The sequence below is a fragment of the Poecile atricapillus genome, chromosome 1 (genome assembly GCF_030490865.1).
Source record: "Poecile atricapillus isolate bPoeAtr1 chromosome 1, bPoeAtr1.hap1, whole genome shotgun sequence".
NCBI lineage: Eukaryota > Metazoa > Chordata > Aves > Passeriformes > Paridae > Poecile > Poecile atricapillus.
In genome coordinates this window covers 137,922,491-137,948,369 of record NC_081249.1, presented here as the reverse complement: position 1 = coordinate 137,948,369, position 25,879 = coordinate 137,922,491, and the positions used below count along the sequence as shown (strand labels likewise).

At 40.6% G+C, this 25,879-nt stretch overlaps 1 protein-coding gene across 2 annotated transcripts in view; it reads right to left on the bottom strand.

The window, feature by feature from the left end:
* LDLRAD3 (low density lipoprotein receptor class A domain containing 3) overlaps window positions 1-25,879 on the bottom strand; it is a 105,593-nt gene that overhangs the window by 29,382 nt on the left and 50,332 nt on the right. For both annotated transcript variants that reach the window (XM_058829490.1, XM_058829491.1), the window contains exons 3-4: window positions 23,701-23,826; window positions 21,217-21,351 (exon numbers count right to left, since the gene is read on the bottom strand). In XM_058829490.1, the coding sequence (XP_058685473.1) occupies window positions 21,217-21,351; window positions 23,701-23,826 (261 nt within the window). The remainder of the gene's footprint in view (window positions 1-21,216; window positions 21,352-23,700; window positions 23,827-25,879) is intronic.

Here is a 25,879-nt window from a genome sequence, read left to right as displayed (position 1 = left end):
TACCCTTTGAAGATAAAGGAAGTGCTACTGCTATCTTATAAATTCGGGAAAAAAATTATTGTGACAGAAACTTGCTGAAAGTCACATAGTAGGATCATAGATGATCAAGAAGCTAAATTCATTTGCTCAATTCTTTGATTAGATGGCCCAAGTCTCAAGGATGCCTTGTTTCATCTTTATGATCTCTGGTATAATTACAGTGTGTCAGGAAGCCTTTCAACAAATCATTCCTAAATTTCTCCTCTAGCTAAAAGCAGAGTAGAAATGGAAGGAAAGTATTTTTCAAAATGAAAACACTATCTTCCTTGATTTGCAAAACCAGTTGCCAACAATGCAGATCCTCTTAGTAACAGTGAGAGGGATCAGGAGCAAGGAATGCCTTCACAGATTTGGCAAGTAAGCACTCTGACTCGCACTGTCAAATGCATGACTAAATGTCAGACTCTCCAGCAGCTCTCTCCCTTCTCTGGAGGACGCATTCAAAAAGCTAAGCTCCACAAATACACCTAGAAAATCCTTCTTCCCTGGGAAGATGCTGTGTTATAGAGGAATCATTAGAATCATTATAATATCAATAAAGCAGCAGATTAAGATCACAAGACTTATCAGCAATACCCTGCTCCTGAGTCTGTCAATGCAGCCATGGCTACGCCAGCACAAGCAGTTGGGATGTTCTCACTTATTCTGCAATTGGTCTGGAGCACAAATAACATTAAATTCTGAAGCCATAATGGACTGGAAGATTCAGGATAAAGAAATGACATTAAAACATCCTTCTTTACATCTCTGAAGATTAAGACAGCTCCTGATTTTAGGTGAAGTCTATTCAGCACAGGATGGCAGTAAACGAAGCATGCAGTGAGTATCTGCTCACAGATAGGGCTTCAATACCTTTCCTAGATCAGCAACATTCTGCTAAGCCACTGCATCCCCAGCACAAATCTGCAGTCTGAAATCAAAAATACCTGGGCCATAATGCAAAGGGCTACTTTGGGTTAAGAAATTTCTTAAAAACAAGTGCCTGTGTCTGAAAACATTGTGCTGGATAGGCGTCATCATCAGTCTTTCTTCAGCTGACCTAAACTCAATGCTGCAGTTAACAACAAAAAATATTGGCCAAATCTGTACCTCTGACTGACAGAACAGCACACATTCTCAGGATTAACGATTCTGGAATCATGGTCTTGTACCAATCCTATCCTCTGGTACAAGGCAGCTTGAAGGAAGACAGTATTGATCATCAATGTCTTATCCATAGGCATACAATTTAATTCTTTGGGGTTGAAAAACAGGGTGTTCGTTTGTGTAAGCACTTTAGGTTTGTTCATTTTTACAATTACTGGCTACTTTAAGAAGTCTTCCTATAGGTCAGGGGCAACATTATTCCCATGGATCAGGGAATAAAAGAAAAAGAGGGCAGAGAAACAAGAGTCACATGGTTTGCATAGACAGTTATAACAAAGAAGGCAAAGAATTTACAATACGAAAGGATGCAAACACAAATATCTTAATGTTAACCTGATGTGATGCCAAAGAAATAAAACAGACTAAAAAGAAAATATTTGACAGTACATTCTCTGGATCATTAACAATGTCTAAAAATATCCTTGGTCAGCATCTTTCCTTGACACAAGCAATCTGTTCAGAAGGGCAAGTCAGCTTCCCACTAAATCCTGATCAATAAAAAAATCCACAGGCTACAGTAACATCTTCTCTTGGGGAGTTAAATAACCAGTGCTTTGAACATCTGACTAAGCATGGTAGTAAGGGAGCGAACAAAACTGCAGAAAGCAGTGGAGGTACATGAGGGAGCGGTGCAGAGGACAGAAGTTGGAAATACAGTGTTCAAGCTGCACGTCAAAATGCCACTCATAAGCACTTGATTTACACAGCTGATCTGAAAACTCATGCAAATAAGTATTTCCTTTGGAAAAAATATCTACTTGGCATACAAGAATCAATCACATGATTACATGTTAATAGACAGAAACAGAATGCTCTGAATGCATTTAATTATAGTAATGGGAACCAGAAGGGAAAACATTACCCACTGGAGTGGCAGAGGCTATGGCAAGTTATTGTCATAGAAAATCAAACATGTTATTCCAGAGCTTTCTATGTGTAGCCCAGAGAAAAACGATCTTCCCTCTGCTTTAACAATTTTAAACACAAAACAAACTCAGCATTACATGATACAATTTATAGCAAAACAGAAAATAAAATACAACTAGCATAACCCTGGCATGGTACAATTATAGGAAAGGTTGATACTCCCTGATACAGAGTGACTGTAGCACACCAGAAAAGCTCAGCCACAACAACCTAGAGCTGGCTTCTTCATTTGTGCCACAGAAGCACAGCAGCTCTTGAAACAGGCACAAACTTACTTAGCAACACCTCAAGACATTTCACTCATCCACAACAGAGGCCATGTAGTTGTCAACACAGGAAATTATACACAACTCTGACATTCAAGTGTGAAGTTTCTAATTTTAAACTTCATCTTGAGAAAGGTCTAGCTCAATTTTTACACAGGAAAGTGTCTGAAGTGGCCTATTTTCAAGTCATAAAAATGTGATGAAACAGGAATATCCACAGCAAAATATCTGGGGCAAAATATGGGAAGTACTACAAAATTACTTCAGCTTTCAAATCAATCTCTGTATTGGACAAGGAGCCAAAAAGCTCTGACCATTAAAGCCCACAGTGATGAGTTGAATATGCATGAACCAGATCATGGAAAATGAGCCCACCAGTAGCAGAGAGAACTGTTGCTCTCTGGAAGCCAAGACCATGCTCATTGCGGAGGGGGCAGGTTTTATCACTGAACACTCACGCTGCAGCTCACAAGTCTCCCCTGACAGCGAGACAGCACTTGCAGTGTGACAAACCTGTGATGGTTTACTGCTTCAGAATGAAGTCTTAGCTTCATCCCTATCTGGCTGCAAACTCCAGGACAACAAAAAATGCAACCAATTTACCTTGCTGGTGTGAGGGTGAAGAGCAGTGTTCACACCATTCTGTGCTGTAAAAACATGGCAGAGGTTATACTGAGTAATTATCAAGTTACTGCTTTTCACTCTATGCTTAAAACCACATAGAAGTTGAAGATTTAATAGTTTAAAAAACTGACCCTCACCTCTAGCTACATATATAATTTATTAAATATTGTGCAACAATCAAACTATAAGTCTAGTAGTGCTAAGAAGCAGCATTGTTCTCAGCATAATACAGACCTGCAAAGGGAAGTTCTTCGCCAAACTCTCTATTTAACAGGTGAAATTCACTTCCATCCTGAGCAGCAATCCCAGCTTCATCCACTGCAAGCTTCAAAGTCAGAATTCACGGACTGACAACCTTTTAAGGTTAAAGACACGTTAACTAACGTGCCTTGAAGTATGATCTTCAACCATCTGCCTATTGAATCCCCTTCCCCACTGTGAAAAGCTATAAGGAATCTGTTTTCACAGAAGGATGGGACAATTTGTGAATGCTATTTCCAATAGCATTTGACAGCACTCACAGAAAGTAATTTTGGCACCATGTACCACACATTGTAGCTTCACAGAAGAACATTATTCTCTCGGTGTAAATAAATCCTCCCATGCACATTACCTGCCCCTACCAGCTCCTGCCTGTGCATGACTACCACCCACAACAACACTCTAATGAGCCTTCTAATTCTACTTTTTTTGGTAGGTGAACTACCTGACGTGGGAACTCCCAGAGCTGCCCTCCAGACAGGAAAGTTCCAAGCAATAGGATGTTCTCATTCCTCTCATGCTGGATCAGATATACAATCAAGAACAAATACATCAGGTCTCCAGATGTAACAGGAATAAAGCTTTGTCAAACATCACTCCCCCAACAAACACTTCCTGTATTGTACTAGAAGAAAATAGGGACCCACCACTAACTTCTTCTTAACCAAACAGCCAGAAGTTTTTGTTCTGTGTATTTACACACAGCCTCACAACACACCCCTTTTCCTAAAGAAAGCCAGCAATTATGCAGCAGTAACCCCCCCAAGCCTCAGTGGGATGCCATGCAGGACACTGTCTCATTTGGCAAACACTGCCATCACACTTGTTTGGTTTATATTGTCAGGATACTTTAAACTTTTAACGATTAGTTATAAATCAAAGCAACATGACTCTTTTTCAACAGAACAGATAGTCCTACCCAGCTTTTACAGATGCATCTCATGCAGTTCTATAGACAAACAGTAATTCTCCTGGCAACTGCACAAGCTAACAAAACCATATTTACATAATAAGATTGTGAAATAAACTCCTGGAAACCAAGAATCTCAAAGTTAACAGTCAGCTCTTTGTCAGTGTTAATGATGTGCATACTTGTGTGCATATGAGTGGGCAACAATCATCTGCAAAATGAAAAACTGCATTAGCATTAAATTTTGAATTTTCTGTGTCTTGCTTGGGTTGCAGATTTAATTACTTTTTAATACAGGCTTCTTGTCCATTTTCTGGAAAGGGAAATAAATAGATTATTGTGAAAAATGAAACACATCCACAGAATGTTACTGCTTTAGCCAAGTGATTATTTTAAACTGTTTTAATGTTTTGAAAGCTTTGTCTCAAGTAATCAAACACCACTTTAAGGAGGCTGTTCATGATATTTATGAATGCAATTGCTAAAGCAATTTTTTCTCAAGCTATTAGCTCATTGGGTCTCATGAGTCAAACACAGGATTAGGGCAAATGAGTTTCCCGAGATGCCTGTGACAGTGCAAGACAGGAAGAAAGGAAATCAAAAAGCTACTACTGATAGTAGAAACAGGAATTCATCTGGTTAAATGCTCACTTTCATCAGCAACACTGCCACACCACCATGCTAGAAGATTCACAATATTCAAGGCTTTGTCTTAGATGAAAGCACAAGATCCTCACTGAAATATAGTCCTGTATTTAAAGTGTAAATACCTGATCTGCCGTTTATTGGCATTTTTCATGGGACTCAGATTACAACGTCCCGTAGTCTGTGCCCTATCACCCTCAATTCAATTCCTCTGGAAAGTGGAAAAAAAACCCAGAACTGTCACTACCACAGCACCAAGTGTTCACAGAGAGCAAAGCAGTTCTCCTGTGTTAGCTCCCAGGACTCCCACTTTGCCTTCTGGACTTCTCTGAAAATGTCTCTTCTGAGCAAGCTCTTGTAATGAATTTAGCTACTTGTAGTTAGCAAGGAAGAACTGACATTAGGTGTACCTAACAGAAGACAGACTGAAAAACCTGAGCTTTGGAAGGCCGTTTTGGAAGCATTTTAAAGATGCAGCAGTGAGTTGTAAGAAATTATAGTGATTCTGTAGAGTGGGAATTTCCCTCTCCTGTAGGAATGAGAACTACACCAATGCTAAGGACGCCTTAGTCCTTACACTACAGCTGCAGTGACAGCTGTACCTTGATGAACCAAACCTGTGCGTCATTTAAAGCCCACTTGGGCAGAACACAGGTGGCCTCATAATTCATAATAGTAAATGTTTTTAAATGACAACAGACAGGAGTTTTGTCCTTGCAAGGAATGAACCTCCACAACCTTGGTTAAGCAAGTGAAAACTAGAGAAAGCAGCAGCTTTCTCCAGGGCTGACAGAACAGATGGCTAAGGTGCAGCATGAAATCAAGAGGGAAAAGACAGGTTGATAATCTCTTCTGAAAATGCTCCCACTCATACTTTACTGCCAGAGAACAGACCTCTCCCTCCTCCTTAGACTGCATAGTGGTAAAGGACCTTGTCTCCCACTTACATCTACTTTTGCACCCTTCCCACTACTACTTCACCAACAGAACAAAAACCACATCAGCCAAACAGCAGCCATACCACACACTAGAAGTGGGAAAGAAGTGGGAAACTGCCTAGAGGAAGGGTGACACCAAACTGCCAAGCCCACAGGACCCAGCAGAAAAAAGTAGAGCTTCTCATGTCACTAAGAGACACTGTGCAACAGTCAGCATCCCTTTCAGATTCACCAGAAAATGCTAAATAAGCTGGTGTGGGGGAAACCAGAATTTTTCCCCAGTTAGAAAGAAAAGAGAGTGCCCTCAGAGTAACCATCACAAGCAATAGCTGCTCATATTTGTGTTTTGCACTGGGTAACGTACTCCCTCATTTCAGCAGAGCAGCCCTGTCTCAGAGACCACTGAATATCCACCTGCCCTTCCAGACATTCTGCCTGAAGGGCAATGGAAAGGATTTTCACCAGCAGTGGTGAGACAGGGGCTGGTACAGCACAGCCAGTGAATAAATGTGAGATGGAGCAAGGAATGACAGAAGGAAAACAGCTTTTAACAAGCAGCAGCAACAACTGGAAGTTTTAAGAGATACTGGTGAGGTGGAAGAAAGGTCAAGTAGGACTCACAGACTTCACTATTATGACCAAAGAAATCTCCATTTCTATCTCACTGAATTCCCTCTGACAGTTTCTATTATCTTTTTCCTCTTCTCCTTCTACCCTCCCATGGAAAGTCTCCTAAACAGATCTGTTTTCTGGACATTTCATGCAATATTGACTAGTACAAATGCTTTTCAGCTGCCTGAAATAATTTTCATGCAGCTTGAAAGTGCCTAAGAAAACAGATGCTGCAGCAGAGCTACCTTTACCCACAGCAGCTGGACACCAGGCAGAGCTCCCCCTTTGCAACGAGCTCTGGCCATTCCCTGGGCCAGGCAGAGGACAAGGCCCTGGAACTGGACCTTGCCCAAGGAGCAAGCTAGATAGGGAGGAGGAAACACCCAAGCATTTACCCCCAGGCTCACAAGATACACTTTCAGTCTGGAACACAAAATGTAAACTATGTAGGGCAAAAGTAAGCTTTAGAAATTGAGATCCAGCAAAAACATAAATAGGTTATAAATTCAGCTGGACTGAGGATGGATTCATGTGATTTACCAGTCACTGACTCTGAAAATCAACCCTAGTCACTTCCATCCATGGAGAGAGAAACTAGTGCCAAGAAAAATGAAAGAGAATCCTTGTTTGATCATTGTTTTGAGTTCCAGAGATCAAAAAATCCCAAACAGTATAATAAATAATAAAAAATGAAGTCATAACATCTGTATCCCTCCTGTACTCCTCTGAAATGAAGCACCTATGCAAACACATGAGACTTGCAGGAAGAAATACCTCGTAACAGATAGAATGCAGAGGACAGAATGAGATCAGGCCAGGTTGAACCACGCACAAAACATCAACAGAAAGGTCAATGTTTGAAGATGAAGCCACAGGGGAGCAATTTAATAACTTCCGAATGACAAAATGGGCCGAAATGCAGCTGATCTAAACACTGGAAGAGTAACAAGCTAAAAGACAAGCTGAGAGCTACACAATCCTACCTCTGGACAATGAGAATCTTCTTTCAAGAGTTATTTAGCAAGACTTAGCAAGAACTGGTCCACAAGACCTTAATAAAATTGCAGCTGGGATGAAGTGCTCATTAAAAGCAGGAAGCACATTTAATGGACAGCTCACAGCAAGAGTGGAAGCAGACAAGTGTAGGGCAAACCTCACTCATCTCAGCATCAGTTTTTCACCCAAAACAACTGAAATAAATTCACTACCCTATTCAGGAAGTCAAAGATCTAGAGAGTTTTTTTAGGATGCAAAAGAAAAAGGACAGATAAAAGTTAAGAGTTGCTCTGCACTACAGGCTTGTAGAGGTCCTGAAACTACATAGGCTATAGAGCACAGATTAAGTTATTAAGGTTATTAAGTTAGAACAGGAAAACCTGTGAGAGCTGCCATTACAATAATCCCCCAGAAACAGTAATTAAATCCTCACAGCCTGAGGCCTTGAAACTTAGACTGAACAAAAAAGCACAGCAGAATGGTACAGGACAGGCCAAACTGAATTGTCAAGATATGGTGATCCTTTTTGAAGCCTCTAACAAGGAAATAAGTGGAAATATCTGGGATATCTGCTCCAGTCAGCATTCTTTCAAGCAGGGAGAAACCTTGCTTGTATTAAGTTATCTTTCCTGCTTCATTATTTACCTCCTTTAAAGAAAACCCACATCGACATTATATAAAAGGGTGATATTTTCAAATTTGCCAGAGTACAGAACCTACTAGAAGTTGACTTTACTTGTGCATCTAAACATGTTTTAGAAAAAAACCCACTTCATATTTTTGGCTTTCTTGTTGGGACAGAGCCATAGCACACATAAAAGAGACACATTCCTTTCTCAACGTGAAAAGTGCAGAGGTGCACAGCACCCTCTTCTTTTCCTTGGCTTTCTCACTGCATAGTAAAAGCAGAAGGGAAAAGGGTATGGAAAAGAAAAGAAAGAAAAAGGAGAAAGCTAAAGAAGTCTGTCCTAACTATCAGGAGAAAAGACAGAATATGATGTGATTGCAATTCCAGAGGCAACTACCATAAAGAGTAAAGTAATGGTTTTGGAGAGGCAATCCTGCAGCCCCTGGAAAGGAACAAATTGGAGAAATCTGATTAGTTTTTTTCCTCCCTTGTCTCCCACAGCTGAAAAACTTGGGGAAGAGCACAGCAGAGAACTCCACCCTGTTACGCACGACAAAGACTTGTGGTTGAAAAAAGCCAGGGGAGATTTTTCTCTGAAGCATCACTCACAGAACTCACAGCAGTGAGGAATGCTTCTAGACAACTGCTGGCAGCAGTCTGCACTCGACCAGGCTGCAAAGGCTTCCTCCCCCTCCTCCCTTTTATGAGTGGGCAACAGTTCCTGCTCTGTAAACCAACCTCTGCAAAGCCACATCTGCTGCTGTGGGCTGCACATGGCTGGGGTTGGCCAAAGGCCTGCCCCCAGCTTACACCCAAGAAATGGACTGTTAACCCAGTTCTTGTGGAAACTTCTTCTAGCAGATGTTTAATGCACTAACTTCTTTCAAGACACTCCCCCCACCACCTCCTTCCACTGCAAGGGCTTGGTTCTGGTGTCCAATGGGAAGGTACTGCAGCCAACAAACACACCTCATGTCAAAAGCATCAGGACACTGCCCCCACCTAGCAAACCACAGGCAGGGAACTGCTAGCAGATCAGAGAAACTCGTGACATATGCTATAAATCATGGCCATAAAATATAAGCAGAACAAATAATATGGAAAAAAAAGAGCAGAAAGGAAATTCCTGCTCTAACAACTATAGCACAACCAGAGCAAAAATTGACTCCTTCTCACCTGATTGTGAACTGCAGACACCACTAAACTTATATTAAATCTCAGCTGAAAGAAACACACGACTGCTACGAATACTGCCAGATGGCAATGTTCTTGTAGAGGGCCACTGTCTGGCAATCACACTGGAGAGATGTGGTCCAGAGATGGAACAGAAAGGAACATATAACCCAGTCTTCTCAGCGAGATGTGTGATTCCTCCTGCCTGTGTTTTGAGGATTTTCTTATATTTGTTTATGTTTTAAGCCTAGATGGTCTCCTGCCCCTCCAAGGTGACACTAAAATAGGAGAACAATGATTGTGTAAGAGAGATTTACCTGAACAGGGCATCAAAATTTTGTGATGTTTTTAACTAGAGGTAGTAAAGTGAAGTCTGGATATGGCTTAGTGCAGAGTTCTCCTGGTCTGACATGTCCAGAAAAGCCAAAAACAAATATGTGACAAAAGAGCAAGATGCAAAATCTGAAGACAGAAAAAAACCAAAGCAAACAAACAGAAACAAGTGAGGAAAAGCCCCTGATGTCTTACAAGAAAGAAGGCAATTAAAAAAAAAACAAAAAAAACAAAAAAAAACAAAAAACAAAAAAAAACAAAACTGGGGGGGGGGGGGAAGCAGCATAAATTTGACTTAATTTCTTGAAGAGTTTTTCTAACAAAAGAAAGTAGAGAATATGGTGAGGGTGAAATGATGAATGAAAAGAGCACAGAAACAAGAGAAACAGGTTCAGTATGATTCCTCTACTCTGTATTTACATCAGGCTTTTGGAAAGATTGACCATACTGCTGATGTACAGGTAAGAAAGACACAAACCAAAAGCATTCTGGTACCTTGCTGGGAAATGCATTATTCAAAGGTTAACTCATTGCACAGTGTTTTTCCATGTGCTTGGTTTCCACCTCAGAAAAGCCATACAGCTTGCAGAGGCATCTGCTGGGATCTGTCTCCAAAATGTGGCTCACAACACCACATGTGCACATTTCCTCAGGCACTTCCAGCCAGTGCTCCTTCACATACAGTCTTGAATTACACCCACCTTGGCCAGGAAGGCACTCCCTGAATATTTTCTTGCAATTATCAGTCACGGTTAGAACCTGATCTCATATGGCTGCCAACTAACCATCAACTGGGATTTACATATCAAGAAGTGCATAAGGTAGTCTGGAAAACAAGGGAGAGGCCAGTAGTGGCTTCTACAAACACTCATTGATTCAATCACACTTGTGCTGTGAACTCAATGAAAAAAAGCAAGAATTCGGGCTCAGGATTGTAAACCTTGGCAGCTAATTCATCACAAAACTGATCATGTGTGCATATGAACAGCAGGTTACTACCACCTCAGGCTTAATTATATGAGCTGCCTCCCACACAACAGCAACTGACAAGACCATGGCCAACTGACCCATTCATAAAATGTAATTTAAAAAAAGAAAAAGTAGAGGCATGGCTTAAGCCTCTACCTGTGATACGCAGCTGCTATTTGCACAGTAAGCTCTGCTCACTGCCACCAGGACTCATCTTTTACCAAAACATCTGCTCCCATCCTCTCATTCCTGCTATAGCCACCCTACTGTCTGAGCCCATCTTGGAAGAACCTGTCCATCGAACCTGTCCTCAACACACTTGTTCCAACCTGGTCAGACCAATTCAGCTTTAATAGCAAGTGAAAACAACAAATAAAATGAACCTGGAATTTGTTCAGTTTTGAATGGAACATATGATCTCCTCATCCCCCTTTCTGTGGTTGATCACAGTTGAGCAGTTTCTAAGCAAGGATACAACTTCCTTCAAAGTACATTCCTGAAGTCACATACTTACTGTTTTCTAATTCTAGAGTATGAAAGAAGGAAATTAAATTTGATGGTCACTTACTGTAAGGACCTGTACAATAGTCCCATACAGTATTCCCAGAACTATGGTTTCTTACAAGTATCAGCACAAGATACCTTGCAGAGCTCCAATTTTAATTGCATATAATGTTTCCCTCAAACTAACTCCAAACCACATCCTCACAAACCAGTCAGCCAGGCTCCAGCCAACATGGACTTCCAAGTTGACTGACAGAACAGTTCAAGTTTTAATTCAGAAAACCTCTGAGGTCTAGAACTTGTGCTGCAGCAAAGTCCTTAGTCTTCCATAGAGAACCATAAACACTATTTGCCATAGAAAAACTGCCTCAAAAAGTCTAGAAGTGTTTTCCTGACAGCCATCACTAAATCAAGGTTGGTGTTTGCTTGCAATTCAGCATGAAGAAGGCAGAGGGACAATCTATGAAAAAACATTTGAACATAAATGGAACTAGTTAGTTTTTAGTTCCCACAGGTTTTAGTGCAGCGTAACATATTTCCTAACCTCTTAACAAAAACACCAGATCCTCAAAACGATTTCCACTTAAGAGCTCAGTAATTGTTGCATTTACTGTATTGCGATAATGCTGTTAGAATAAATGAAGTTTTGAAAGTCTCTGCTTTGAAGCCTCAGAGAATGTACTTCAGCACCAATGACCAGACCCCACAGTGACTGTCTGGTGCACTGCAGGTGACTGACAATATTCAGAAATTATTAATCATATTTTCTTCAAATGACTTAATAATCTTTTACACACTTTTCAAAAGTTAAAAGTTTGGTATTTTTCCCACGCAAAATAGAGATGAGGCACACAACCCAAACTGTGCAATGTTATTTACAACACCAGTAGCAGAGAGCATCAGGTGGCTCCAGCTGCTGCCACCTCTGTGCTCAGGACATGTGAACAGGCACTCCCCAGTGTTCCTGCCTTCAGCCATGCTAATGGAAACACTATTTAATCATAGGGCATATGTATCAACAGGAGTTCTGAACCCAGTGCTTCCCACTCACCAGGTTGTGACCTCCCTGAATAGCCCATACCTGTTTTCACATCTGAACTGAACTTGAACAGAGATGCTATCAGCGCTTTATGGCACCATACCATTCACACTCCTCATTCTCCAGGTTTTACTGTTTGCATAGACTATATTACAAATGAACAGAAAATTAATTATTCAGCTTCTAATTCGCATTGCATGTTGATGTTTATGTAATTGAAAACCATATAATTACTTTGTTTTAACATCCCTCATAAATATGGATTTTTTAACACAATGCTTTACAGCAAATTAGTACCAAAAATCTGGTAATGTGAGATGAGAGCATGAGTTACTTTGGCAAGCTCAGGGAACAGCACAAAGACTAAATACTGGTGTGATGTGTCTCTGATCACTTCACAATTTTCAGCAGGCAGAAGAAAATCCGCTACAGTTCCCAGCTTTTCTAGGAAGTCTGATCAGACGCTGGGACACAAGTTTTAATGCAAGAGCAGCAAAGAAGGAAAGTCTAGAATTCAACAGGCTCATCCGTCACACATTTACAGGTACTGAAATGCTTGGCTGAGGATGAATCTCAGCTTAATCTAAAACCTGGCAAGAAACTTCCTTTTTCATGATAATCCACTTTCTTACTAAGTTTCATTTGTTAGTTTTAGATCAGGCAGCATGAAATACCTTTCCCTGGAACCCCAGTTGGCAACTTGCTTGGGCTTTAAAGCCACCCTCAACTAATTTGTTCTCCAGAGTGAATACAGCACACTGGTATAGCAACTTAAGTGTGATCTACAATAAAGAAACAAATGCCTTTAGCTTCAGCTGCAGAAAGTTCCATTGACCTGGCTGGGAGCAGCATTTGGAATGAGTGGGCATGAAGATCAGTAAGGTCTAGTAGATACACTTTGACATTAATACCACCTCAGTGATTTGGCATCCCCCACAATTCAGTTTTCCACACCTTTATTTGTCCTATAGGATGATATAAAATCGTATTTTCTGTAAGGCAGAATAAAACTGCAGCTATGCTAGCATAGTAAAGTGAAAACACTTGGAGAAAAACAAGAATTATCCTAAACAAGGATTTCTCAAAGTAATAGACACAAACTGCCAATACCTGTTGAGGTCCTGCACTGATGGGATCACCTATATTTCTGGGGATAGTTCTGCATTTCTACCTGCTCTCCTTCACAAACCAAGTGCACTGCAGCAGCACAGATTCTAGCTAAAGGGACACCTAGATGATCTGGAGTCACTGCACTTATTCTTGCTGAGCCAACGTCAGTAAAGCTTCTCAGCAGAGCTTGGTAACTCTAGGGGACTGTCACATTTTTGACTGAAAACATACTACTTTAGGTCAGTCACAGAATTGGCTACGTACTAAACTGCTACAGAATCTGAATGAAGATCCTTTTACACCTGGCCATGTTGGCTCTGCCTGTGGCTTTAGCTTTGTGTAAGAACACACATACAAGCTTTGACAGAGCTCACATGACCCAAATTATTCCCAGTTATAACTGAAGTAGTGAAAAGATACAGATTTTAACCACATGGAAAACTAGGTACAGCTGAGGACAGAGTTGCAGCCTGACATTTTAGGAGTCACACCTTCCAACTTTACTGTTGGCAGCTGCAGGCAGAAGAAAAAAAGCAAAATAAAAAACCTACCCCAAAGTCTGACATTCAAATAGCTGAGATCTGCTTTTCCCCATACACACAGGTATATACAAAAAAAAAAACGGTCTTCTTGCCAATTCCACTGCTTCACAAAAAGCCAGTCCAACTCCCAAAAAGAAAGAAAGGGACAGCGGTGCCCTCTACCCAAGTCCCAGTGCAAACTGCTGCATGCAGCCACCTTCCTCAACAGTTACACTTGGGAAATTATTTCTAACCAGTGGTTACAGACATGACAATGCCGGACCAACAAAGGCACTGAAACATAAATTAACCTCACACTTTTTGCTGACCTGGTTAATGCACACAGGTCTCAAAGCTAGATTAAGGCTAAAGCATTATTACTTACCTGAGATTAATGTCAATAACCAAGCTAAACAGCAGGGTTTAACTAAAAGTGCAGGGCTGATAGGGCCAGACCTGGAGGGAGAGCCATGCAGACCAGCTCCCAGCTGGGCTTCAAGGTAGAATTACAGGTTGGGGTAGGCCAGTCTGATGAATGAGGGTTAGAAGTGAAACCGAAAACACAGCCAAGCTAACTCCCACTCTGCTAGCAAGAGTGTCTCTTCAGTACTTAACCCAGGAAACCTTTACTGAAGCTCTTCCATGACACGTGCTTGCTACAACAACTCCCATTTTCCAACAAAAACCACGTTGTCCCTGCACTGAAACTGCACTGACAGAAGGTTTCATTTCAAATATGAATGCTATAATAATTTTCTACAGTAAGTATAGAAAATGCACTTGGTCACCTTACCTGGAACTGATTTTGTTTCACAGCAAATCAAAGATTAACATCTGTGCCTTTTATTTGGACTTCCTCCAGTGACAGCAAAAAGACTTGAGTCTGGCTCCTATAGTCCAGCAAGAGGAGCCTTTAGCACAACTAAGTCACACTGACATAAATTAAAAGTTAATGCAATTCAGCAGCCAGGGCATGGCATGACATGCCAATACTTAGAGTGTACCTCAAGCTCCAACAGGATGTTATAAACTTGTGGAAAATGTATTTCACAAGAATTTATTTATTTTTACTAATGAGAGCTCAAGATATAATTTAATGAGCCTCAAGATCAATGTAGAAAAAGAATGTCCTTTATTTCACACTTGTCTTCCTCAAGTGTAACATTTTATAACCTGTTTTTCATGTCTTGAAGCACAGGCAATGAAATTGGATCTCCATGTCATCACCTCTTTCTGGAACTTTTAATTAGACATTAATGCCAAAAAGTGAAGGTAAGAATATCTGGACACAAGCATTCAGAGCTCACATTTCATCTCTGCACAGGTGAGAAGACCCTATGCTTTTTCAGGCTCAGTTCCCAGCTCTTCTCATCAGTCACTTGATGAAAGAAAAGTATCCCTACACCTCCTGTTTTTATAAGTAGCATGAGAACTGCAATTTCAGTTCCAGCAACAAAAAAAACCAATCAACCAACCAAAATTAAAAAGCATGGTATTACAGTAGAAGTCCAATGAGGCACTCCAGTGAGGCTGGCACTTCCATGATGGGAGTAAGCTGTGCCTTGAGGGAAGGCATTCTGAAGTACATCTGTCTACAGAACATAATTAACACAAAGCTGGAGGCACAATGGTAGTTCTCTGTCCTTACTATCTTCAAGGAATTGCTTTCAGGTCAAGATGATTGTTGCCAGATCCTATTTTTCTTCCCTATTATCACTGATAAAGCTGTTGATAAACATGGTGACTCCCGGTGACACAACACCCCAGTCAAGATTTGACCTAAATCATAAAACTGATTTTTACAGTAGTCAAGTTATCATCTGCTGGTAACTTTGAGCTTCAAGTCATCAAAGGTGACTTGAGCAGATTAGGTGAAGAGAAGGACACTTCCCTTAAAAGAAACACCTTTTAAAGTAAGTTTGTTGTCCGTTTGAAGACTTAAGTCATTGTCTATTGCCACATTACAGTTGCTCTTAATAGAACATCTGCTCTCTGAACAGGGGCAGCATGTCTTTTATTAATTACATTTTGGCAGCATGTCTTCTATTCTGCCAAAATAACTGTAGAAGCAACACGCTGGTCTACTATTCCTAGTAGAATAGGAGACTATTCCACAGCTACATTTGTCTGTTCTGCAACAAAACCTTGTCATACTCACAAACTCAGGGAGCTGAGTGACAGCAACTCAAATCCACTTGTACCCACTGTCTGGACCTCTCCCTGAGACCCCCACATCTATTTTAAACTGCTTAAATTCCAAAACCTCCATGCAGAGTGAAGTAAGAGTTCCTCTCTTGATCCCACTCAAGATACCATGTTTCTGAATGAGTCTGGGCCCATCTACAGCAATGCCTGAATTATTACCATCTGTTCTTATCAAGTGATCAACAATCCATTTTAGAAATGATGGCCTGCCCTGGGAGGCAGCATAGACCACAGAGTCCATGTGCTGTCAAAATTAACACAGAGATGAACTCACCAGTCACCTGAAAGGTCAGTACCAACTACATGAACACCTGCCTCCTGTAGCTCACCTTACCTGTTAGTCCCCATGCAGATGGATCCATTTTTTTCTTAACAAGAACCCTCTCAAATAAGTCATCTTTTGAGGAGAAAAAAAGGGAAAGAAGAGGAAGCATGGAGGAACACAGGAAAGAAAAATTCACAGCTAACAAAACCATTTCCATCTAGCAAGTACTACAAAAGAAGGATATTAGAGAGCTAAATATGGTCAGGCAAAGCCTTCATTTAATAAAACATTCAGTGACATTTTATTTGTATCCTTCATTATGTTTCTGCTTCTATTCAGTCTGCCTCTGAGTATTAAATTCCTGCTGCAGGCTGAATCCGGGCTAAGATTATGCACAATAATTGCAAGTTGAGCTTCAGTTTACAGACTGAGACAATAATGAGTCAGAGAGACTCAATAAAATCCTGTATACACACAGGATCAGACTACAAAGCCTTGGGATGTTCAAGAGATACCACAGCATTTGGGAATTTCAGATTTTCAATTTACCACGTGCAAAGGGCTGGTTACAAGCTCCATATAGAGTGGGATGTTCTGGGAGCTATTTGTGTTTCATAAACTAGGTTTTGTGGTATTTCACTGAAATTTAGAGTACGTCTGTTCCACTTAGCTGTCAGTTCTAAAACCCACTTTGCATTGCAACTCAGTCATGCAAACATTAGCAATGGCCTTGGCGATTACATCTACAGCCAGACCACTTCCAGCTTTGCTATAACTTAATCCACAGAAACTATGGTTACAGGATTCACATTATCACGTAAAAATTCATTTTAGGAAGTCAACATTTTGAATGATTTTTCTCGTAATTTGACACAGGGTCAGATTTTTTCTTTTTTATTATGCTGACAAGTTTTATATAAGCAATTTATAAATGCCCCAGAGAAAAGAAAAGAGACTTCTGAAACTCCGTATGCTTCTAAAACTGTTTTAGAATACTGGGGCATATAAAAATCCTAATGCAAATTCAACAAAAAGATTACCAAAAAATAAAAGGAGGAGGTATCCACATGGACAGCACTGGACATTACCAAATACACAGGACAAGAATTAACTTCTGAACACTTGCAAAACATTTGGTTTATAACTTGATCACGATGGTACTGTTTACAAACAACTGCAGAGCTAGAATTTCAGAAATATTACTGAAGTCAAGAATCTCTTTTTACAGCAGCAGACCAAGTAAATACAGATTAGTAACAATAAAACTCCCTTTCCTAGGCAACACGGTTTAAACTAGTAAAGGTATTTAGCAACTTAGATGGAAAGAAAAGGACGGCCATGAAAGAAAAATGAGTTTGAATTAAACTATCCAGTATGCTTTTGTTAGTTTTCTAAAGTAAAAGTACAAAATGGAGGAAAAGAAGCACTGTGAGGACACATTTAGATTAAAAAAATCCCAAACCAATTAAGAGAATAAATTAAACACAGTCCTAGAGCTGAACAAATTGACATGGTTGTTGGAAGATACTGAGGAGTAATTCCTTTCCAATTGAGTGGATGCCTGTCACAGAACAGGAAATCCCCACAGCGACAGGCCTGAGGAGTACACCCAGAGTAGATGCTATAAATGATTAACACTGTCAGCTAAATAGAGGCATAGGAGAAAAGTATGTGGGGGAGAGAAACTTTCCTCTGAATTGAGATCAATTAAACACAGAACAGTAGCAGAAATTTCTAATTGCTACTGGTGTTGTTAAACCTGGAGTAATGCCCTAGAAAGAACAATTCTTATGTAATTCACATTTTTGACTGGTGTGAATAATTCAAGCAATTATATCTTCCATCCAATCCCAAGACTGAAGCACATACTTTGATGAATACATCACATTCGAGATTAAGGGAAATATTTTCCTGTGCTACTTCACTGCTGGAAAACTGAGATGACCAAACTATAGCTGTGGTGGGATTAAAAGAATTGCTCTTAAGTTTATCACGGCAGTGACAAGAGCTACAGATAACTTCTGTGAGGTATTAGAGAAGAATTCTTTGACTTGCTGCTGAACTGGTACTTTTTAATCTGACACTTTCCTCATGACATACAAACCTTTGTAAAATACACAACACTCAGTTACAAGTGGTGAGGAAAAGAGAGGGCAGGAACGTGCTCCAAAATTTGATCTTCCTCTCATTTTCACAACTAAATCATGGGGCCATCCCTCCTCTCAAATGAATCTGCTCTTATTTGCAACCAAAATAAGTGTTTATAAATGCACATCTTCAGGTTCATCTCAAATTGCAGCATGCCACCAAAGCTATTATTCATTGAAAATGACACATTTTGAAGTGTTCCATGTCAAAGCTGGGTCAATATGTTTTTCAGTAGGAGGCCACATTCCTGTTTTCCTAGTCTGCAGAGTGACCCTTCTTGACTGAAAGGATCCTTATGCATGGAGGAGTATCTGACACAAACCAAACTGATATGCTACCGGAGTCTGCAGTAATGACAGCAGGATAAAGGAAGCCTTTGAAGTTCATGGAAGAGCAGGAAGAGGTGACAATTTAAAAAGCTTGTCAGTATACCCAAGAGAGCAGAAGGAGAGCAAAGTATCAATTAATAATTCACACTTCTATTTCCCATGTTATCATAGTATCTCAAAACAGTTTGCAAACATTGATTAAGTCTAATGACATGCCCCTGAAGCAGACAAGCACGGCTGAAGCTCCAGTCCTACCATCCAGGATGGCATTCTGGGAGCATTTCCTTTAGCTGATCTGTGCCCTCTCTTTCCCATCTGTTAAATGGTGATAACGACGCTATCATGCAGTGGTTCAGAAGCTTAGTGACTTCTAAATCAACACATTTACAGATAGAAAAACAGCACACAAAGACAATCTCATGTGTCAGATTACACTCAATTACACCGAACTAAAGCCACCTCATTTGACATAACATAGCCAGTCGGAAGGAACCCCTCTACATTCATTTTATAACACCCTACAGATTTGCCTTGCTCTGTCCCTAAGTACCCAGAGCACTTGAGTTCTAGTTAATGACCAGGATTCTTGGGTACTGTGTTGACACGAACACATTGTAATTACAGTAATTAGATCTGCTGTAGGAAGAATTGTGAGAAATTAAAGACTGTCCACAGTAGCATCTAATTCCCAATTAACATGAAGTAGTTGGTGTGTTTGCAAGCCAGGACAGACATACCCACAGCTGCAAACTCCAGAGGGAATCGTCATTTATATTTAGATGGGAAGCTGAACACATCACACTTTTAATCCTAGCTTTGAAAGACAGGTACCCTCTCACCATTGTCCACAGTGAAACAGCCATTCAGGAAGGATCTGAGCTGCCAAAGGAAAAGCGAATTACACAGGCTCCCCACAACCAGTACTGCACTTTGGGAACTCCTCATTCCCAGCCCCATACTTGGAACTTTTTTTTTTTTAAATTGGCCCACAACTGTGGCTGTTCTTGTCTTAATGGAGAGAGTTCTTTCTTCCTTGTTTGCACCGCTTTCACACATATAATCAGAAAGAATTACCTTGCTTACTCTCTTACTAATCTAACATTTCCAGAAGGACCAAATATGAAGACAAAAGTAACAGCTTCATGAAATACAGCTCTTTTCTTCTCTTGAGCCTGACAGTCAGTTCCAAAAGCAGATTGTCATGACAACAAACAACCTGGAGGAAATCCAACCAATTAATCTGCAGGGGAAGCAGTCATCCCAACCTAGGAGAATAGCATTGCTGCTTTAAGCTCCAGAAGCAAAAACAAAGACAGAAAGCAAAAGAAATCTTACCACTCACATTAAGCTGATTAGGCTGCCTTAGAGCTGGAGTGAAGAGCAGTCCAGCCCTGGGCACGTGCTAGGCCCTCAGCAGCCCTTTCGTCCCGCTCCCGACAGAGAGCAGGGGCAGGCCAGACCCTCTGCAAGGCTCTGATCCAGACACAGCTATGTTCCCAGGCTGTGATGTAGCTCAGCACGCTGAAAAGTTACCAAGATGACCCCTCCAACCTTTACATGCGGAGCCAAGGCAGGAGCTCATAGGCTAGGCAGAGGTACAACACAGAAGAGACCGTCACACACCACTGCTGTAAACCCTGTTTTGTTAGCACTGCTGTTGCGTGTTTTTCCTCTTCCTCTGTGAGTTGTCAAGAATATTTATCATCATCTTAAGCTCAGGATTATTTTATTTTCCACAAAGGATTAATTCATCAGTGCAGGTAGATAATAAAGTAATTCTCCTTCAATTTCACTAATGACATCTTCCTTCATATGCTGCTTTATCTCTCTTCATCTGTCCTGCCTTCTACAGGCTGACTCTCCCCTGGAAACATCCACCGTCTCCATATTTGTTCTACTCTGGTCTCTCGGTAGCAACTCAGCCATTAAAATGTTTAGCAGCAGATGCCCAATACACACTGTTGGTTAACCTCAAGTCATTCATATATATTTCACGTTTTATAAAATACTGTGGTGTTAAGAAAACAAAACTGAGAAGCACTACCTGTGGACTTAAATTATAGGTTAAAAAGAATAAAAATGTCACTGTGTTTTGAGATTCTCCCAAGACTCAACACACAACAATTTTCAAATAAAATTTTTCTTCCCTGTCTTCAGGGGAAGGGTAGGAATAAATGCTTTCACTGTAGACCTGTCCTGCGGTTAAACATAAATATGTTTTTCAGAAGGTAACTGAGCAATGAAAATCTAAAGCTTTAGCATACACAACATTTACTCATCTGGTAAAGAGACAGATTCACTTCCAGCTCAGGTTTGACTATCAATCCCCCCACGTCCAATCCCTCTCACAGAAGTACTAAATGCATTCCCAGCAACTTCAGTGACCACTGGATCACACATTACAAGCACTTCCTGCAAAAGTGTGTTTTTGCAAACCTGAAAAATAAACCACTCTTCTGAGCACTGAGAATGCAATGTATGCATGTGCACACTCTCTACACATTTCACTCTCACTATATGCAGTGCTAGCCAACACAGAGCAAGCCAACAGAATCCTATTTTCTACCGAGCCTGTTCTGTGTTGAGTTGGTATAATATTGCAGAAGAGAATAAAACCCCTGTGCCTACCTGGAGGGCTTTCGCAGCTTTCCTCATCACTGTTGTCTTGGCAGTTATTTTGACTGTCGCACACAAAGCTTTTATCAATGCAAAGACCATTTTTACAGTGGAATCGGGCAGTAGAGCAAAGCAATGGATTTGCTGCTGCAAAAAGAGAAAGAGAGATCTCTCATTAGGAATTCTCTTGCCCAGGCAGTTAAATAGCTGATAAGCATCAACCACAGATCACAACTCAACAGCTGGTCAATTCACTGGGTATGTGGGAGTAACTTGGCAATCAAACCAGCCCTGGCTCTCTAACCAGGGAGAACTGAAACTTCTAATTTATGCAAGATTCATTACAATTACCAGAGATTTAGCCCACCCACAGTTGTGATAAGCCTTCTGTTCATTTTCATGAGAGCCCAATCATGATAACTGTTCCACATTTGCTCACACTGAAGACATATGGAGGGTAGAACGGCCTACCATAAACACTGCCTGTTGATTCCCATTACAGAAGACTCCGTTTAGCTGAAGTTTCATACTATAAGACAACAATTTTGACTGAGTAGAATTGGCCAGGCAGTAGTTTATTTACCTCTTCCCCATTCTCCTTACTATTTTGAATTGATACAATGGCAATGTTGAAATCTCTCAGCCTCTGTTTGAATTTAAACTCCTTTTTAAAGAACAGTGCTTGCATCCCTCATATACATCATATATAACCATATCCTTCAACACAGTCATCACTTAGCTGAGATATGCCTAATTTAGCTGGTTTTAGTATCTACTCATAAATCAGTCTCTGTCCTTTAATACTTTTTGGCACTCTTCTCTGAACTCCAAACAGTTTTTGGTAATGGGAAGATTGAAACAGAATGCAACTTTCCAATCGAAAATCTTAAGAAAGGCTGCTTAGATGCCCTGTCTACTTCAAACTGCTTGTTTGACACAATAACAAAGGGGATTACAGTTTCCAAATACTAACTGGTTTCCATTTTTTAAAGAGCTACAGTTAAAGAGTTTTTAATTAATTAATTAATTAACAAAACTTTAGAGTCTACTCTGGGTATAACCTGCAGGACAAATAACAAACACTCCCAATTTCTCCAGCTCCCCAAGAGCTTGTTTAGCACAAACATGCTAAAACCCCTCTGGTTTGAAACTGCTGCACACTTGCATACCACATTGATTTTTGAGGTCACCTTAGAACCTACATGGTTGTTCCTCTTCATAAGCAGTAACTAGACATTTAGACGTGCTAAAAAACACCAAGTGCCTCATTGGCATAGAATAATGGGGAGATCAGTAAGGTCCCATTGGAACTATACACTACAAGCTCACGGGAAATTGTGTCATTCCTAATGAACTCCATAAGCTGGTGCACTTTCAACTGAGACCAGCCACTTATCAGTCCACCACCTTAAGGACATTCAAAGCACTTCTTGTCAAAACTTTTTTTAGTCCACTTGTTCAAGTGTAACCCAGAGTAATTTCCCTAGCCTTCAATTCTGACTCCCTGCCACAGCCAAAGTCCTCACAGGGCCCAAGCCAGACTCTCCGGGACAACAACAGATGCCATCTTAAGAGAGGTTCATGCTGTGGGGAAAGCACAGCAACCACCAACAGGAAAGACAAGTCCTCCATGAAGCAGACAGTGATAGATCACTCTAAAGATTACCCCTTTTGTTATCTTTGAAAGCTGCTGTCTGTTGTCCTCCTCCTGACCTTTAAAAGTCATTGAAAACAAAACCTCAGCATGCCTCTGACAGGAGGATGAGCAAGTATTTTGCTGCAAGCTTTCACCTAGAGACCCATGCTTTTACCGGCTCTTGATAGCAACAACAGAGCTGCTGGATTCAACATAACTTTTCCCTACTGCTATGACTTATGCCTGCTAGACTTACAGATACAAATGGATCTGTGCTGCCACACACAGAGGGTTTAGCCCAAAACAAACAGCACTTCAGATCATCTCTCTGCTACAACTTCCCTGCTGCTGTGCATTGGCAGGCATGTCTGGCTTCAAGAACCTGCCTCTCCTTCCAAGAACCTGTTTCACTAAATATGCCATTATTTGCTTTTTTGTTGTTTGAGAACACGTATAAAGAGAAACCCAGATGTGCTGATGACCAAACACATCATATTCTTCAGTGACAAGAAATAGGCAAATAAAAATGGAACAATTCAAATTATATTTAATATTTGTCCAATTTGAGTTACATTTGAGTCCAGAGAACATGTTCAAAACAAACATGGAGCTTAAAATTAATTTCAGGGGCTTGAAGTATCATAAAGGCATTATGCACAAAGCAAGACTGAGGTGGATCTTAAAAAAAAAAAGGCAGACTAATTTCCATGAAGTGAAAAGCCAAGGATCATCCGGGTCATAAATGACAGGGAGAACTTTTGACTCAGAAACTGAAGGGTACTGAATGTTTCCTTTCTAAGTAGCACCAATGAGTTGAAATAAGCCGCAGCGCCCTCACTTGCAAGCAGGTTCGCACTTACTGCAGTTCTCCTCATCGCTGCCGTCGGGACAGTCCTCGAAGCCGTTGCACCGGAAGCGGCCAATGATGCAGTGGATCCCACTGGCACATGGGAAGAACGTGGCACCACATTTGGATTTGGCTTTTGCTGCGAGAAGAGACAGAAGTGGGCAGAGGTGAGGGAAACAATTTACAATGGTTAAAGATCTCTTGTAGCAGTACAGTTAAGGGTGCTCTATGCAGCAATGTTAGCACTGATGTTAGGTGCCTTCCAAGCAAATTAGTGTCTTTGTGAGAGTAAGAAACACAAGAGACCCTCATTAAAATATTTTTCAGGCTGCAACCTCAAATAACACTGCCTTTATTCAACATGATTTATATAAAAACTGGGTGAAAAAGGACCACTGTATCTCCTGCTGCACAGCACAGCTATTCATAAAACATTAAATACTAACAATAGCATCAAAATATGTTTAACACATGATTACAGATTCTCATTATGATCTCAAGTCAGCAACTCTTCATAGTAAGAGAACACTGCCCTCAGTCACAGTAATGCAGATGGTTCCCCAAGGCAAGTTCCAGTTAAGTCCTGTGGTATCACCAGCCTAGAACAAAATCATTCCCAACCAAAAAAGCAGTTTTACAAGACAGATGCTTCACTTTTTCAAATTATCTTATGACTTGATGGACCACAAGACACTGAAGTCCTCAGACAGTCCACTCTAAAGCAAAGGCAGTCTTCAGGAGTATGCTGGTAACTGCAGGAATGTGTGTATGGTGCAACGTGGTAATGCCACTAATGGGAAAACACCAAGAAAGAAGTGAGATTCAGAACTTGCTGGCCTTTTAAGCAAATGTTTCCACCACTACACCAAATCTACAAAATCTAAGATGTACTTACAACTCACAGGTTTTGAAATATGACAGATTAGGTATCACAGCAAGAGGCAATTTTTTTAATGTGGCCCTATGGCACATCAATACGCTAACCTGCAGAGTTTTAGAAGGTCAGGAGAAGGTCAGGGACTATCAATGTACAGACTAAAAAAAAATAAATAAAAATCTAATAGGGATAAACAGCATTAATTTGGAAGGAATCCTCTCTTCCAGGATTAACTACTAGGTACAGCTGTAGCAAAGCCTTCTTCCGTCACTTAACAGAGCGCATATAAATTGTTTTAAACCACAACTACAGTAATTCTCACTTGCTTTAATGTCGTCCAAAATCAAATTCCTGCAGTTGCTCTTACATGTTTTCCTTCATTTTATTAGTGGTTTTCAATTAGAATGATGAAGTACAAAAATAAGACGTATCACTAAATTTCATATATTCAACTACCACTTTTTCTGAAGAGTATCCAAGGTCCACTTGGGGAAAAGGAAGCCATTACTTTGCTGAAAAAGATGATAAATTACTCTGAATAGCCGCTGTGCTTCACACCTCTGGCAATAGAAAACCATCAGCAGAGACATTTGAGCCCCTGCAATTCTTCACGCAACTTCAAAGAGCAGCTTCTGTGTTAGAGTTCTGAGACAGACTGATCTCAGCTAAATAATTCAGTAACTGCAAGGTGTGAGGCACCATCATACTCCCAGTCTTTAAACAGAGGCAGCAAAACAACCTCAGCAACAGATTCAGTGTCATCAAAGCAAGCAGTCTGTATTAATGCACTAAAAAACCAGCCAAGATGCTGCTGGAAGAGAGTGATATTAGCACATGTATGTGAAGAGGTGCCCAATGTTTCACATGTTGTGCTTTTGTTGCCGTTCTCCTTTCCATAAAAGCTGACATCTTTCTGAAACTGTACAGTAAACATTCCCCGTGTGCTCCCGGACAACTTAGAGATGTATTTTGAGACAGAACAGTTCCGGGGGGCACAAAAAGAAGTTCCAAGAGTTTCAAGAAGGAGAAAAAAATAACAAAAGGGGAAGCAACTGTGCTTTTGCTTCTGTTAAAATTCACTGGATCCCATTTCTCCAAGCAGGTTTACTTCAGTCACTTGGGGTCTGAATTCAGAGACTATCAACTTTCTGGCAAATTATACTCAGTCATGCTCTTTGTCCTCTCTGAAAATATTGACAAATTAAGGCTCCAAAATTGCTTACTTCTAACATTTCTAGTATGGACCATTCTCTTACTCTTGTAGCCTATTCTTCCTGACAGATTTCAGACTGTGAGTTGTCAAAACCAGAGCCTC